This window comes from Macaca thibetana, chromosome 20 (genome assembly GCF_024542745.1).
Source record: "Macaca thibetana thibetana isolate TM-01 chromosome 20, ASM2454274v1, whole genome shotgun sequence".
In the NCBI taxonomy this organism is placed as follows: Eukaryota; Metazoa; Chordata; class Mammalia; order Primates; family Cercopithecidae; genus Macaca; species Macaca thibetana.
In genome coordinates, this window is record NC_065597.1 from 24,868,982 (window position 1) to 24,881,180 (window position 12,199).

Consider the following 12,199-nt stretch of genomic DNA (forward strand, 5'->3'; position numbering starts at 1 on the left):
ATGCAATGAGTGCCTAGTAGCGGTGTGAGCCCTACAATGTTTCAAATAAGAGCATTTCCCTGTGCTAGTTTTCAGCCTTGGCCTACTGGGGTGAGTGGTGCATGGGACTGGAGATAGAAACATTCCTGGGGTATGCGTTGGGGAAAATAGGGCTTCCTTCTTAAAGGATTTAATAAGAGATTAAGTGGACTGATCAAAGGATAGATACAAGGTCTGGAATTTTCCACCTATCACTCCCTCCTGGGTTTATGAAGACCTCAAGACTGTCTTTTCAGTGTCATGGGAGTCTGGATGGGCATTGGGGTGTGAGTTATTTTCCTTCCACTAAATCAAATTCCTCTACTTTGTACTATTTTTCTTTCTAGGTTTTTGAGGTTTAATGACTATCATTAGAAGGAGTTGTCAGTGTAAGGAAACCTGGCCTTTTTGAGTTGAGATCTTGGCTTAGATACTAGGAGAAAACTTCTTCCCAAGCTGCCCTTGTTAGAAAGTTGGAAAACCCCTCCTTTTGGTTCCAGTTCCTTTTGTGCACATCCTGTAGGACTCACTTAGACTTAGAACGCTATTTTTAAATTTTCTCTGTCTGTCTTTCTTTTGTCTCAAATTTCTTTCCAGTTGGCTGAGAAAGCAGATATATTCTGTGGATCAAACCAGAAGAAACAGGTAAGAGTCATTCAGTTTTCTTCTGATCACTTTGGATTTCCATCTTCATTCTTTCTTTAAACCTTCCAAGAGGGTGGGAGCATGACTTGTGGTGGGCAAGGTCCTCACTGCGTCCAATGTGATCTGCAGATGCCATGTTGGGTCCTGGGGTTGATGATGACAAAATCTTCCTCCTGGAGGGAGCCTCTATTCCAGCAGAAAATTCGAGTCCAGCCTTAGAGATGATCTCTGCCATGGGGCATTCGGACCTCATCACAAATATTTGAGCACCTTTAATATCCTGGGAATACAGCAGTAAACACAATCATGATGGCACCAGCCCATACTTTGTGACAGGAGAGAGACTGACTGTGAAGAAGTAAACCAAGTGGTTCTTTATTTTATTCATTTATTTTTTTGAGATGGAGTCTTGCTCTGTCGCCCAGGCTGGAGTGCAGTGGCGCCATCTCAGCTCACTGCAAGCTCCACCTCCTGGGTTCATGCCATTCTCTTGCCTCAGCCTCCTAAGTAGTTGGGACTACAGGCGCCCACCACCACACCTGGCTAATTTTTTTGTATTTTTAGTAGAGACAGGGTTTCACCATGTTTGGCAGGATGGTCTCGAACTTCTGACCTTGTGATCCACCCACCTTGGCCTCCCATAGTGCTGGGATTACAGGCATGAGCCACTGTGCTCGGGCACCAGGTGGTTCTAAGGGCTGGTAGAGATGTGTTGGGTGATGTGATAATGTGTATTCAGTTTACTTGACTTTTTCACTTAAAAGTACCTCTTGGAGAAGCTCCCTATCAGTCCTGCACAACGCTCTATGCCAGACTATTATTATTATTTTTTAGAGGCAGGGTCTCTCTCTGTTCCCCAGACTGGAGTGCAGTGGCACAATCATAGCTCGCTGCAGCCATAAACTCCTAGGCTCAAATGATCCTCCTGCCTCAGCCTCCTGAGTAGCTGGGAACTACAGGTGTGTGTCACCATGCCTGGCTTATTTATTATTATTATTACTTTTTGCAGAGGTGAGGTCTTACCCAGACTTTTTTTTTTAAAAAGTAAACGTCATTTTGGTTTTTCCTTAGATTAATGCATTGTCATTTCAGAAATCATTTCCTTCTTGATGCACAGAGACCTGCTCCCAATCCTTGATTATTATTGTGAATAATGCTGCTATGGAAACCTTTGGGTCTATCTTTCTGTAAACTCATTTGAGGTGGCTGTGAGTAGGATAAATTCTCAGAAATGAATATCAGCAGCTCAGTGTTTGCTGGTCTAATCGTTTGATAGCTAGAAGTAGCAATTTATATAATATTTCTACCAGTGGGGCAAGAAGGCGTCCATTTCCTGATGATTTATTGTGCCATTAGACTTTGATCTTTGTTCATCTGCAACCGAGGCAACCAAGTGTTTTTGCTTAAACTTGCTTTCTTTATGGGTGAGGTTGAGCATTTTTAATTCATTATTTTTTTCTGAGGTATGATTCAGCTCTTAATAATGTAATGATAAAAACTACCATTTGGCTGGGCATGGTAGAGTACGCCTATATTCCCAGCACTTTGGGAGGCAGAGGCAGGCAGATTGCCTGAGCTCAGGAGTTTGAGACCGGCTTGGGCAACATGGTAAAACCCTGTCTCTTCTAAAATGCAAAAAATTAGCCAGGCGTGGCGGCGTGCACCTGTAGTCCGAACTACTCAGGAGGCTGAGGCAGGAGAATCGCTTGAACCCGGGAGGTGGAGGTTGCAGTGAGCTGAGATCGTGCCATTGCACTCCAGCCTGGGTGACAGAGCAAGATTCCGTCTCAAAAACCAAACCAAAGAAACAAACAAACAAAATACAACAACGACAACAAACAAACAAAAAAACCCAAAACAAAAACAAAAAAACCCCTACGATTTATTTAACACCTGTGTATTTGGCATGCCAGGAATTGCATTGAGCACTTCAGTCCTTATCTCATGTTAGCCTCACATGAGACGCCTTATTTTTTTTGGTAAAATATTCCTTTCGTTGATTCTTGGTTTATTTCTGTCATTATCCTATGTGGATATGTCATTATCCTATCTAGATATGTCATTATCCTAGTTAATATCCAATAACTAAACTCTATCAGCTCTCCTATTTTGTTCCTGAAAATCTTTCCATCTTGAAGGTGACTTCCTGTCTGGTCAATATCCTCTGTTACTTGTTGGCTTCAGGGTTTGGGTGAGCTTCCCTGGTCTCTTCTCATGCCCAGTGGGAGGATTTGGAACTCTTAACCAGGAAGTGGCTAAAAGTCTAGTAAAGTTAGGTCAGCCATTAGCTCACTCCATGTTTTTCTGTTCTCCCTCCTCTTCTTCTCATCCAACATGCCCTGCCTGCTCCCCCATGCTGGGCCACCCTCTAATGTTACTGAGGTGGATTAAATGAGGTCCTTGTGTTGGAAGATTTGGTAGACACTGGTCTCTTTCAGCCTCGGAGGTGATGCCTTCTCTGCATTTTCTTTCTCTGTGGCTTATGGTGAATCATAGCTGAGACTGGCACAGGGCTGAGGGAGGGAGCCACCTTCAGTGCCTCTCTGCACACGGTACTGGTATGGGGTGGCCAGTCTGACTCTGAAGTCTTCTCTTCATCTGTGAAGTCAAGAAATGGATACCTCCCTCTTGTTCAGGAGGGATTCTGGCAAGTCCTGCATAAAGATCCATCTTCCCATCGGCTGGTCCAGGACCCTCTGCGGAGAGAACCTTTTCTGTTTCTGGACTGAGTTCATCCCTGCGTGCTCACTGGCTTCCTCTCCTCCAACCTCCCTCCCAGTGGGCGGAGCCCTGCTCTCTGTCAACATGTGGAAAATCCCACCTTACCCGTGGTTCTGGGAAGCCTGGAAGGAGCCTTGCAAAAGAAACTTTGACCAAGGTGCCAATGAAAGAGCAACCAACTTCTGTTCTGCCAATTTCCCTCCCTTTCCTGTCACCCACGAGACTAATCATGTTTCCTGAAAGAAAACAAAGGAGCCACAGATGCAGAGGAAAGGCTGAAGGCGAGAGGGGGCAGGCTCAGGGTTGGCCCAGCCTGGGCAATGGACATGTCTTAGGTGTTTTGCTTGGCCCAAGCACCCTGTTTCATTTTTAGACTTTTCTAGAGGCAAATGGTAGCAGCGGGCATTTGTTTATAGCCTGCTTTGCAGTCATGGCTGTAATAAGCACTTTACATCCTTAGGATACCCGGATACCCTCTTGGCTGATGGGTGAGCTAGGTGCTCTCAGACCCATTTTCTATGTGAGGACACTGAGGCCCAGAGAGGTTAAGTGACTTAACTAAAGTAGCCCAGGTTGTCAGGGGTGGCACCAGGGTTTGCAGACTTACTATCCCCACTGGTGTTGCTTTCCCCTTTTTTTTTTTGAGACCAAGTCTCGCTCAGCTGCCCAGGCTGGAGTGCAGTTGTGCCATCTCAGCTCACTGCAAGCTCTGCCTCCCAGGTTCATGCCATTCTCCTGCCTCAGCCTCCTGAGTAGCTGGGGCTACAGGCACCTGCCACTATGCCTGGCTAATTATTTGTATTTTTAGTAGAGACGAGGTTTCGCCATGTTAGCCAGGATAGTCTCAATCTCCTGACCTCGTGATCTGCCCACCTTGGCCTCCCAAAGTGCTGGGATTACAGGCATGAGCCACCGCGCCTGGCCGCTTTTCTTTCTTTCTTTCTTTTCTTTTTTTTAAAAATGTGCTATTGGCTGAGCATGTTGACTGACACCTGTAATCCTAGCACTTTGGGAGGCCAAGGCAGGTGGATCGCTTGAGCTCAGGAGTTGGAGACCAGTCCGGGCAACATGGCGAAACCCCATCTGTACGAAAAGTACAAAAAAGTTAGCTGGGTGTAGTGGTGCACATTTGTAGTCCTGCTCCTTGAGAGACTGAGGTGGGAGGATCATCTGAGCCCAGGGAGGTCCAGGCTTCAGTGAGCCGTGATTGTGCCACTGAGTTCCAGCCTGGGCAACAGGGTGAGATCCCATTAAAACCAAAACCAAAACCAAAACCAAAACAACAAAAACAAAAAGAATTGTGCTGTTGAGAGCTGGGGGAAATAGAGAAATCTTTCCTTCCCCACCCTGACCAATCACCTTATAATTAAAAAAAACTAAAAACAAATGTTAAAATTTGTTTTAGTGTGGTAACAACAATAAATCATAGAACAACACTGATCATTTTAACCGTTCTTAGATAGGTAGTTCTGTGGAATGAAGTGTATCATGTTGTCATGCTCCCATCACCACCATCCATCTCCAGAACTTTTTCATCGTCTCAAACTGAGACTCTGCAGCCATTAAGTGGTAACTCCCCATTGCTTCTCTCTTTAGCCCCTGGAAACCACCACTCTACTCTGTGTCTCTCTGGACTGGATTGCTCCAGGTACCTCGTATAAGTGGACTAATACAATATTCGTCCTTTTGTATCTGGCTTATTGCACTTGGTGTAATGTCTCCAAGTTTCATCTGTGTTGTAGCATGTGTTAGAATCTTCTTCCTTTTTAAGGCTGAATAATGTTCCATTGTACAGACAGACCACATTTTGTTTACTTGTCCATCGATGGATACTTGAATTGCTTCCACCTTTTGGCAATTGTGAATAGTGCTGCTATGAACATGGGTGTACAAATCTGTTTGAGTCTCTGCTTCAGATTCTTTTGTGTATATATCCAGAAGCTGAATTGCTGGATCAAATGGTAATTCTGTCTATTTTTGCGGAACTGCTATACTGTTTTCTGTTGCAGCTACACCTTCCCATGGCAATGCACAGGTTTCTATTTTCTTCATATCCTCACCAACACTTACCTCCTTTCCCTCCTCTGCCCTTGCCCCCGTGCCTTATAACATTGGATTTGCATAAGCAGGATGTGCACTTCCCTTTGTTCTTTAGCCCTGGCAGGGACAGAGGAGGAGGTGGCACAGGGCGAGGGGGTTGCAGGTGGAAGGCAGGTGGGTAGGTCCATTTATCTCCTTCAACGTGAATGCAAATAGGCTTCCTATTCGAGGTTCCAGAATATTAGAGTCCCCTGGGGAGCTTTAGCAGAGCCGCACCAGTAGAGATTCAGATTTTACTGTCCTGGGCATGGCCTCTGGCATTGGAATTTTTAAAAAATAAGATTCTACTGTGAAGCTGGGGTTGAAGATTAGGGCTGACTAGAGAGCAATTTTCAAATTTCAGCAGGCATCGGAATCCCCTGGAGGACTTGTGAACGTGGGGGCTGCTGGGCTCCACCTCACAGTGGCTGATTGAGTCGGTGGTGGGCAGGGCTCAAGAATTTGCATTTCAACCAATCCCCAGGTGATGTAGATGCTGCTGGTCTGGGAGCTACTTACAGAAGCAGAACTCTGGGGCTGCGAGGTCTGGTGGGGCGCCCTTCACCACAGGTGGCCATTTCAACAAAACAAAACCAAATAAGAATACTTAGCTCCTCAGTGGAACTAGCTACATTTCAGGGGCTCAGCAGCCCCGTGTGGCTGGCGGCTAGTACCTCAGACAGCACAGATGTCTCCATCATTGTCGAAAGTTGTCAGACAGCGGTGAGGTTTGAATCTCAGATCTCACAGTAACTGGTTGTGTGAATTGGGGTAAATGATTTAATTTCTCTGGGCCTCATTTTCCTCATGTGTAAAAGATAAAAGTAATAGTTCCCACCTCCCAGGGCAGATGTGAGGGTTCCGGAGTTAATATGTGAAGGGTGCGTGGACCGTGCCTGGCTCGTGGTAAGCGCTTAACGAACGTTTCTTTATTGCTGTTGTTGCTGCAAAAGAGCTGGGGGCAGTGGAGGTGCTGGCCCAGCTTCAGCGTGACTGGTAAGTGTCATGGGGCTGCCATCTTTAATTGTTTGGTGATGGCTGCCTGGGTGCAGAGTTGAAGAACCGTGGGAGCCTCCCGGGCTGAGCAGGGAGGACACTGTGATTGTTTAGTGCTGTCTGCCATGGGAGAGGGAGGGGCTGTTGGTGACTCATTCAGGGAATAGTTGCCGTCCTTCCCCAAAGGGATTCCCTTGGTTCCTAACCCACAGCTCTAGGCTGAGCCCCCAGGAAACACAATCTGAGATGTAGGTTTGTGTGCAGAAGGCTTACTGGGGAGTACATGGGGGGTTGTGGAAAGCATGGGGAAGGGAAGGCCGCTGGAACAGGCAGCCGGGGAGTCACAGTCATGGCCCGGGCAGACCTGATGGGGAGCTCTGAGCATGGCCTGTGAAGCTGTCCTGAATTGAGACTAGAGGGCCAGGCCTTCGTTCCCATGCGTGGACCAGGTCAGAGCTGGCTGCCTTGCAAGGGGCTTTGACCTGGGCGAGGCACTCTAGGGGATGACAGGTTGCAGAGAGGGCTGAAGCTGAGCCACTGGCTTCCTCCCCTGCAGCGCTGGGGCTCAGCCTGCCTGTGCTGGTTCCAGTCGGGCCATGCAGCAGGATACACACACCCAGAGGTGGGAGTGAGGCAGGGGCTCGCCTAGGGGGAAATCAGGTGAGGCTGTCCCGGCACTGGGAGCCCAAAGAAGCTCTCAGCCTCCAGTGTTTACACTGTAAGGGGAGGCCTTTGGACCAGGTGGGCTCCCATGTCCCAGGTGCTTGAATGCTCATGTCCCTGGTTCCTGGGTTTTTCCACTGGTTCTTGAGCAGCTGCTCTGGCCCCTCAGGCCCCTCAGTCTCTCTCTTTCTGAACATGGGATGGTTCCTTTGCCCTGCTGCTGCCTGGGCTCCTGGGGGACCCTGACCTCCCCCTTGCTCCCAGGATGAGCTCCACTGGGGCACCAGCATGGTCTGGCTCCTCTCCCCACTACCCCTCTCACTGCTGCTCTGGCAGCGCCTGTTCCCGCTGCTCCTCTACCTTCATCCTGCCCTGGCCCAGCTGTTCCTAGGACCACCCCCAGGGCTGAGGCAGAAAGGTTCTTGCAAGCCCCTGGGGCAAATTCCCTAGCCTGCTGGCTGCTCTGCCCAGCCAGCCCCAGCTGGCCCAACAGGGACTTTTTCTGCCCTCGAGGTCTGTCTGAAAGCCGTGGGTGGTGTCCCTACGGTTTGAACGTGGGTGGGGAGCATCTTGTCAGCTGAAGTCTCTGCTGTTAGGCCGTTAGAACCAGAGGAAAATGCTGGAGGTGGGGACACAGGATGGCCAGAGTCACACTGGACCTTCTCCAGGGCAGCGGTTGGGCAGTGACGTGCTACTTCCTTCCGCATGCCACAGCAGAAGCTGGGAGGATGGTGCAGGGAAACAGGGCTCTTTTCTCCTACAAGCTGGGGCAAGCTTCCTCTCTTGACCACCCTGTCTTAGCTCTGCTGGACACTCGGCTCCAGCCAGAAGGGTCTGGATCTCATGTTCTTGACCCACTCACCCCACTAATTTAACCTCTCCTTGTTGTGTGAGCTACTCGCTGGGAGGCAGTCAGGTGTGCACCAAACTGATCGGTGCCTCAGTTTCCTCACCTGGAAGATGGAGATGATCATAGTACCTGCCTTGTAAGTTATTCAAGCATCTAACAGGTGAATATGCCTATAGGGCACCACCTAGAACAACACCTGACACCTGATTAGCACTTTTGAAGTTTCAGCTTTTGTTACCATTCTTACTACTGCTGCTGCTCCTTTTGCCTGGGTTGTGTTCTCCGTTGCTTCCCTCCATTTTTGCTTTTTTTGAGACAGAGTCTCGCTCTGTCACCCAGGCTGGAGTGCAGCGGCATGGTCTCGGCTCACTGCAAGCTCCGCCTCCCAGATTCACACCATTCTCCTGCCTCAGCCTCCTGAGTAGCTGGGACTACAGTCGCCCACCACCACGCCTGGCTAATTTTTTTTGTATTTTTAGTAGAGACGGGGTTTCACCGTGTTAGCCGGGATAGTCTCGATCCCCTGACCTCGTGATCCGCCTACCTTGGCCTCCCAAAGTGCTGGGATTACAGGCGTGAACCACCGCGCCCGGCCCTTTCTTCCCTCTTAAGCTGAACCTCACTATGTGGCTTCAAAGAAACACTCATGCAGATTCCTGTGACCGAGCACTGGAATTTGATTCAGTTCCAGGCTCTGCTGCCTGCCATCTAGCTCCAAGCCCTGAGTTGTGTACCGTTGTGACATCCCGCCCTTGGCTGTTCTGAGCCCTGGGGGTCAATCATGTGTACTTTGCAGAAGGTAGAATCTGGTGAGCAATTAGGCAACCGTAACACCTGGATGACCCCAGAGCAGCCTGGCATACAGTAGGTGCTCACGTAGGCCTTGTTCCTTCCCAGTTCCCCTCTCTGGCCCTTAGTGACTTTGCCTTGCTCTGAACCCCAGTGGCATTAAAAGAAACTTTTATTTTTTAACTTAATTTTGGGGGTGCAGGGTGTCCCCACTTACTCTACATCCCTCTTGTCTCTTCACAGTGCCAGACTAGAGTCAAGCTCAGCTGGGTCTTTCCCGGCTGATTCTGCCAAGCCCGTTCTGTGGTTGTGGTTCCTCTGGGTGGCAGGTGGAGTCAGTAGGAGTCTTGTTCATCCCTTCATGTGTGTCACTAATTAGGTGACAAAGTGTTTGGCTGCGTGAAGCATGTCATAGTTACTCCTGCTGTTTACCCAAGCTTCACTGAATTTCTTCACTTTGACATTCAGAGTCCTGGGCAGAAATCACATCATGTCAACACCTACATTGGGCCTTTGGGATTTCTGTGGCATTTTGTATTGAGATTATCTGGTCATCTGACACCATTTTCTGCCCACACTGAATCTCCTGCAGGACCTTCCTCCATGGCCATTCTCGAAGGGTGGGGACCAGCCCTCCTCATTGGGACATCACCCTGTACTGGGGATCTCCAGTGTAGGTGCCTCCTCATTGGGGCATCACCCTACACTGTGGGTCTCCTGTGTGACCCGTATCTATGGACATTCCTGAAGGGTGCCCTTGAGCTTTGCTCATTGAAGTGTCGCCCGTACCTTGACCCAGTGTCTTGTTCCTAGTTAGTGCTCCATAAACAACTGTTGACCAGGCTGTCTTATAGAGGGCTGCCCGAGGTGGGAACTGATGGGAGCCGCTAAATCCTGTGCTGTTGAAAACCCTCAAGGTGACAGAGCTGAGTCTCCCTTTTTTGCAGCATCAGTCTCCGAGAGTTGAAGACCATCTTGCCCCTGATCAACTTTAAAGTGAGCAGTGCCAAGTTCCTTAAAGATAAGTTTGTGGTAAGTTTCATGGCTCAGCCTGGGAATTGTGCGAATGCAGAGTGACTTAACCTCTCTCATGAAGCCGTGACTTGCCTTTGAGTTCCGTGGAATAGTGCCCAAGAAAGTCCTTTGCCTCCAGAGTACATCTTAAGTTCAGACAGAGGGATCATAGACATATCTGAGGACCATAGTCTCCATCCTCGCAGAGGATGTGATCAATAAAGACCATGTTTACTGAGCTGTTGGGCTTGGAACATCTACCCTCAGACCTGTTTTTCATTAGTCCAGCTTTCCCTGTTTCCCTGACCATACTGCAGCCCATTTTTTCCCTAGTGAAATGAATGCGTGTATGTCTTTTGGAAAATATTACGAAAAATTCCTTGTGTAGGGTACCAGGACCGTGGCAGTTTGTATGCAAGTCCTGGTAGTGTAGCTGTCAGAGTTGGCTCTTTATTCTTCTGTTTCTCCAACCATCCATCCTTCTGTATATCATTTAATTAATTTTGTTGTGTAATCAAGTTGTTGGTGGGACTGGGCAGTAAAGCCACTCCATGAGTGATGGAATATAGTAGAAGAGGTGAGGCAAGGATGGAGATGATGGGCACTGATTTTTGGCTACAGGGTAGTACTCATTCTTCTTAGGAAATGAGCAACGCTTCATCCCAATAGCCCCAGTTGGAGGACCCCAGTGCCCATTGTCAATATTGGCTCCATTACAGTGTTCCTCAGTGGAAAAAGCTCATTTCATTTTTGTGCTAATGAACTCCTGGAAGAATTATCCTATTTTATTGCTTATCAAGCATCCTTTGACTTGCCCGCAATAATCCACATTAATCCAAGAATAGAAAAAGAGAAAAGAGTAGGTCAGAAGAGGAGAGGGATGGGAGAAGCATTTACCATTGATTGCTACACAATCAGCATTTCATTCTTTATCAAGTATTTACGGAACCAGGTGTTTTGCGGGTATCTTGTTCACTTTCAGGGAAGCCCTAGGAGCATAGTGGTGGTTCTCCCATTTTACAGATAAAGAAAACTGAGGGTTTGAAAAGGTCAAGGAAATTGCCCAAAGCCGTAAAGCAATTAATTGGAGCTGAGCTTTGACTCCCAGTGCTTTACAAAATGCCCTATATGTACGTACTCTACAAATATGTCTGAAGGTGGAAGTCCAAAGAGAGTGTTTTCTGCCCAAAAATGGAGGAGTTACGCATCATGTCTCTTGCAAACCTGGCTGAGACTCTTCCGTTTTGGGGCTCAAAGGAGGGTCTTACTTGGTAGGTGTCCCTGTGAGTATGTTTTCCCAGACCAGGGGGATTAGGGAACGTGTGGAGGGTTTTGATTCAGAGGAATGTGAGTTTGATTTTAGCCAATGTTTTAGAAAAGCCATGTTAAATAGCATGACTTTTTCCTTTCAAAAGCCATGACACAATGTGGTCATAGCTCTCTCTTCAGCATGCCAATAAAATTGCATGCAATTTCTGAAATAAAAATTATTCTAGAAATAGCATGGAGCCATTCTTACGGTGGACATCAAAAATCATGTGGTCACTTTTTTCATATTTACAGGAAATAGGAGCACACAGAGATGAGCTCAGCTTTGAACAGTTCCATCTCTTCTATAAAAAACTTATGTTCGAGCAGCAAAAATCGGTAAGATGATTCTTGAGCAAGTGATCAAATGATGTTTCTGTTTTGCACGTATTTCCAAGTCTGGCATGTTCCTAAGAAACCACAAGAAGTGTTGAATCTCCATTTTAGTCAAGGAAATATAAATGAGAATGATGAAAGCATACCATTTTCATCCATTAGATTGGCAAAATTCTTTAACCATGACAGAGCTGTGGGGAAAATGTAGAGAAAAGTGTTCATATACCTTCCTGGTGGAAATGTGAATGGCCGTAAGTTTGACTGGAATTTGATCTGAGTCTGTTAAAAAAGTGCAACTCACTCTACTGCATTATTTCATTCTGAAAGGAAATTTAGCAAATGGCTGTTATTATTAATAACCATCTCCAGATTGAGGAATTATATATGTGTTTCTTCTTTTTACACGTTTGTTTGCTTGTTTGAGAGAGAGTGTCACTCTGTTGCCCAGCCTAGAGTGCAGTGGTGTGATCTTGGTTCACTGCAATCCTTGCCTCACGGGTTCAAGGGATTCTTGTGCCTTAGCCTCCCAAATAGCTGGGATTACAGACTTGTGCCACCACGCCCAGCTAATTTTGCATTTTTAGTAGAGATGGGGTTTTGCCATATTGGCTGGGCAGGTCTCGAACTTCTAACCTCACGTGATCCACCCTCCTCCGTCTGCTAAAATGCTGGGATTACAGGTGTGAGCCACTATGCCCAGCCCTTTTTATACTTTTATTCATATTTTTTTATGAGGACATTTTTTTGGTTAAAATAATAGACTATTTAAAAATTAAGACG

The 12,199-nt window shown here is 47.3% G+C and overlaps 1 protein-coding gene across 1 annotated transcript in view; it reads left to right on the plus strand.

The window, feature by feature from the left end:
- The window catches only part of PLCG2 (phospholipase C gamma 2), a 190,312-nt gene that overhangs the window by 80,900 nt on the left and 97,213 nt on the right, over positions 1–12,199 (plus strand). The window contains exons 5-7 of the mRNA XM_050773193.1: positions 616–663; positions 9,709–9,793; positions 11,339–11,422. Coding sequence (XP_050629150.1) covers positions 616–663; positions 9,709–9,793; positions 11,339–11,422 — 217 coding nt within the window. The remainder of the gene's footprint in view (positions 1–615; positions 664–9,708; positions 9,794–11,338; positions 11,423–12,199) is intronic.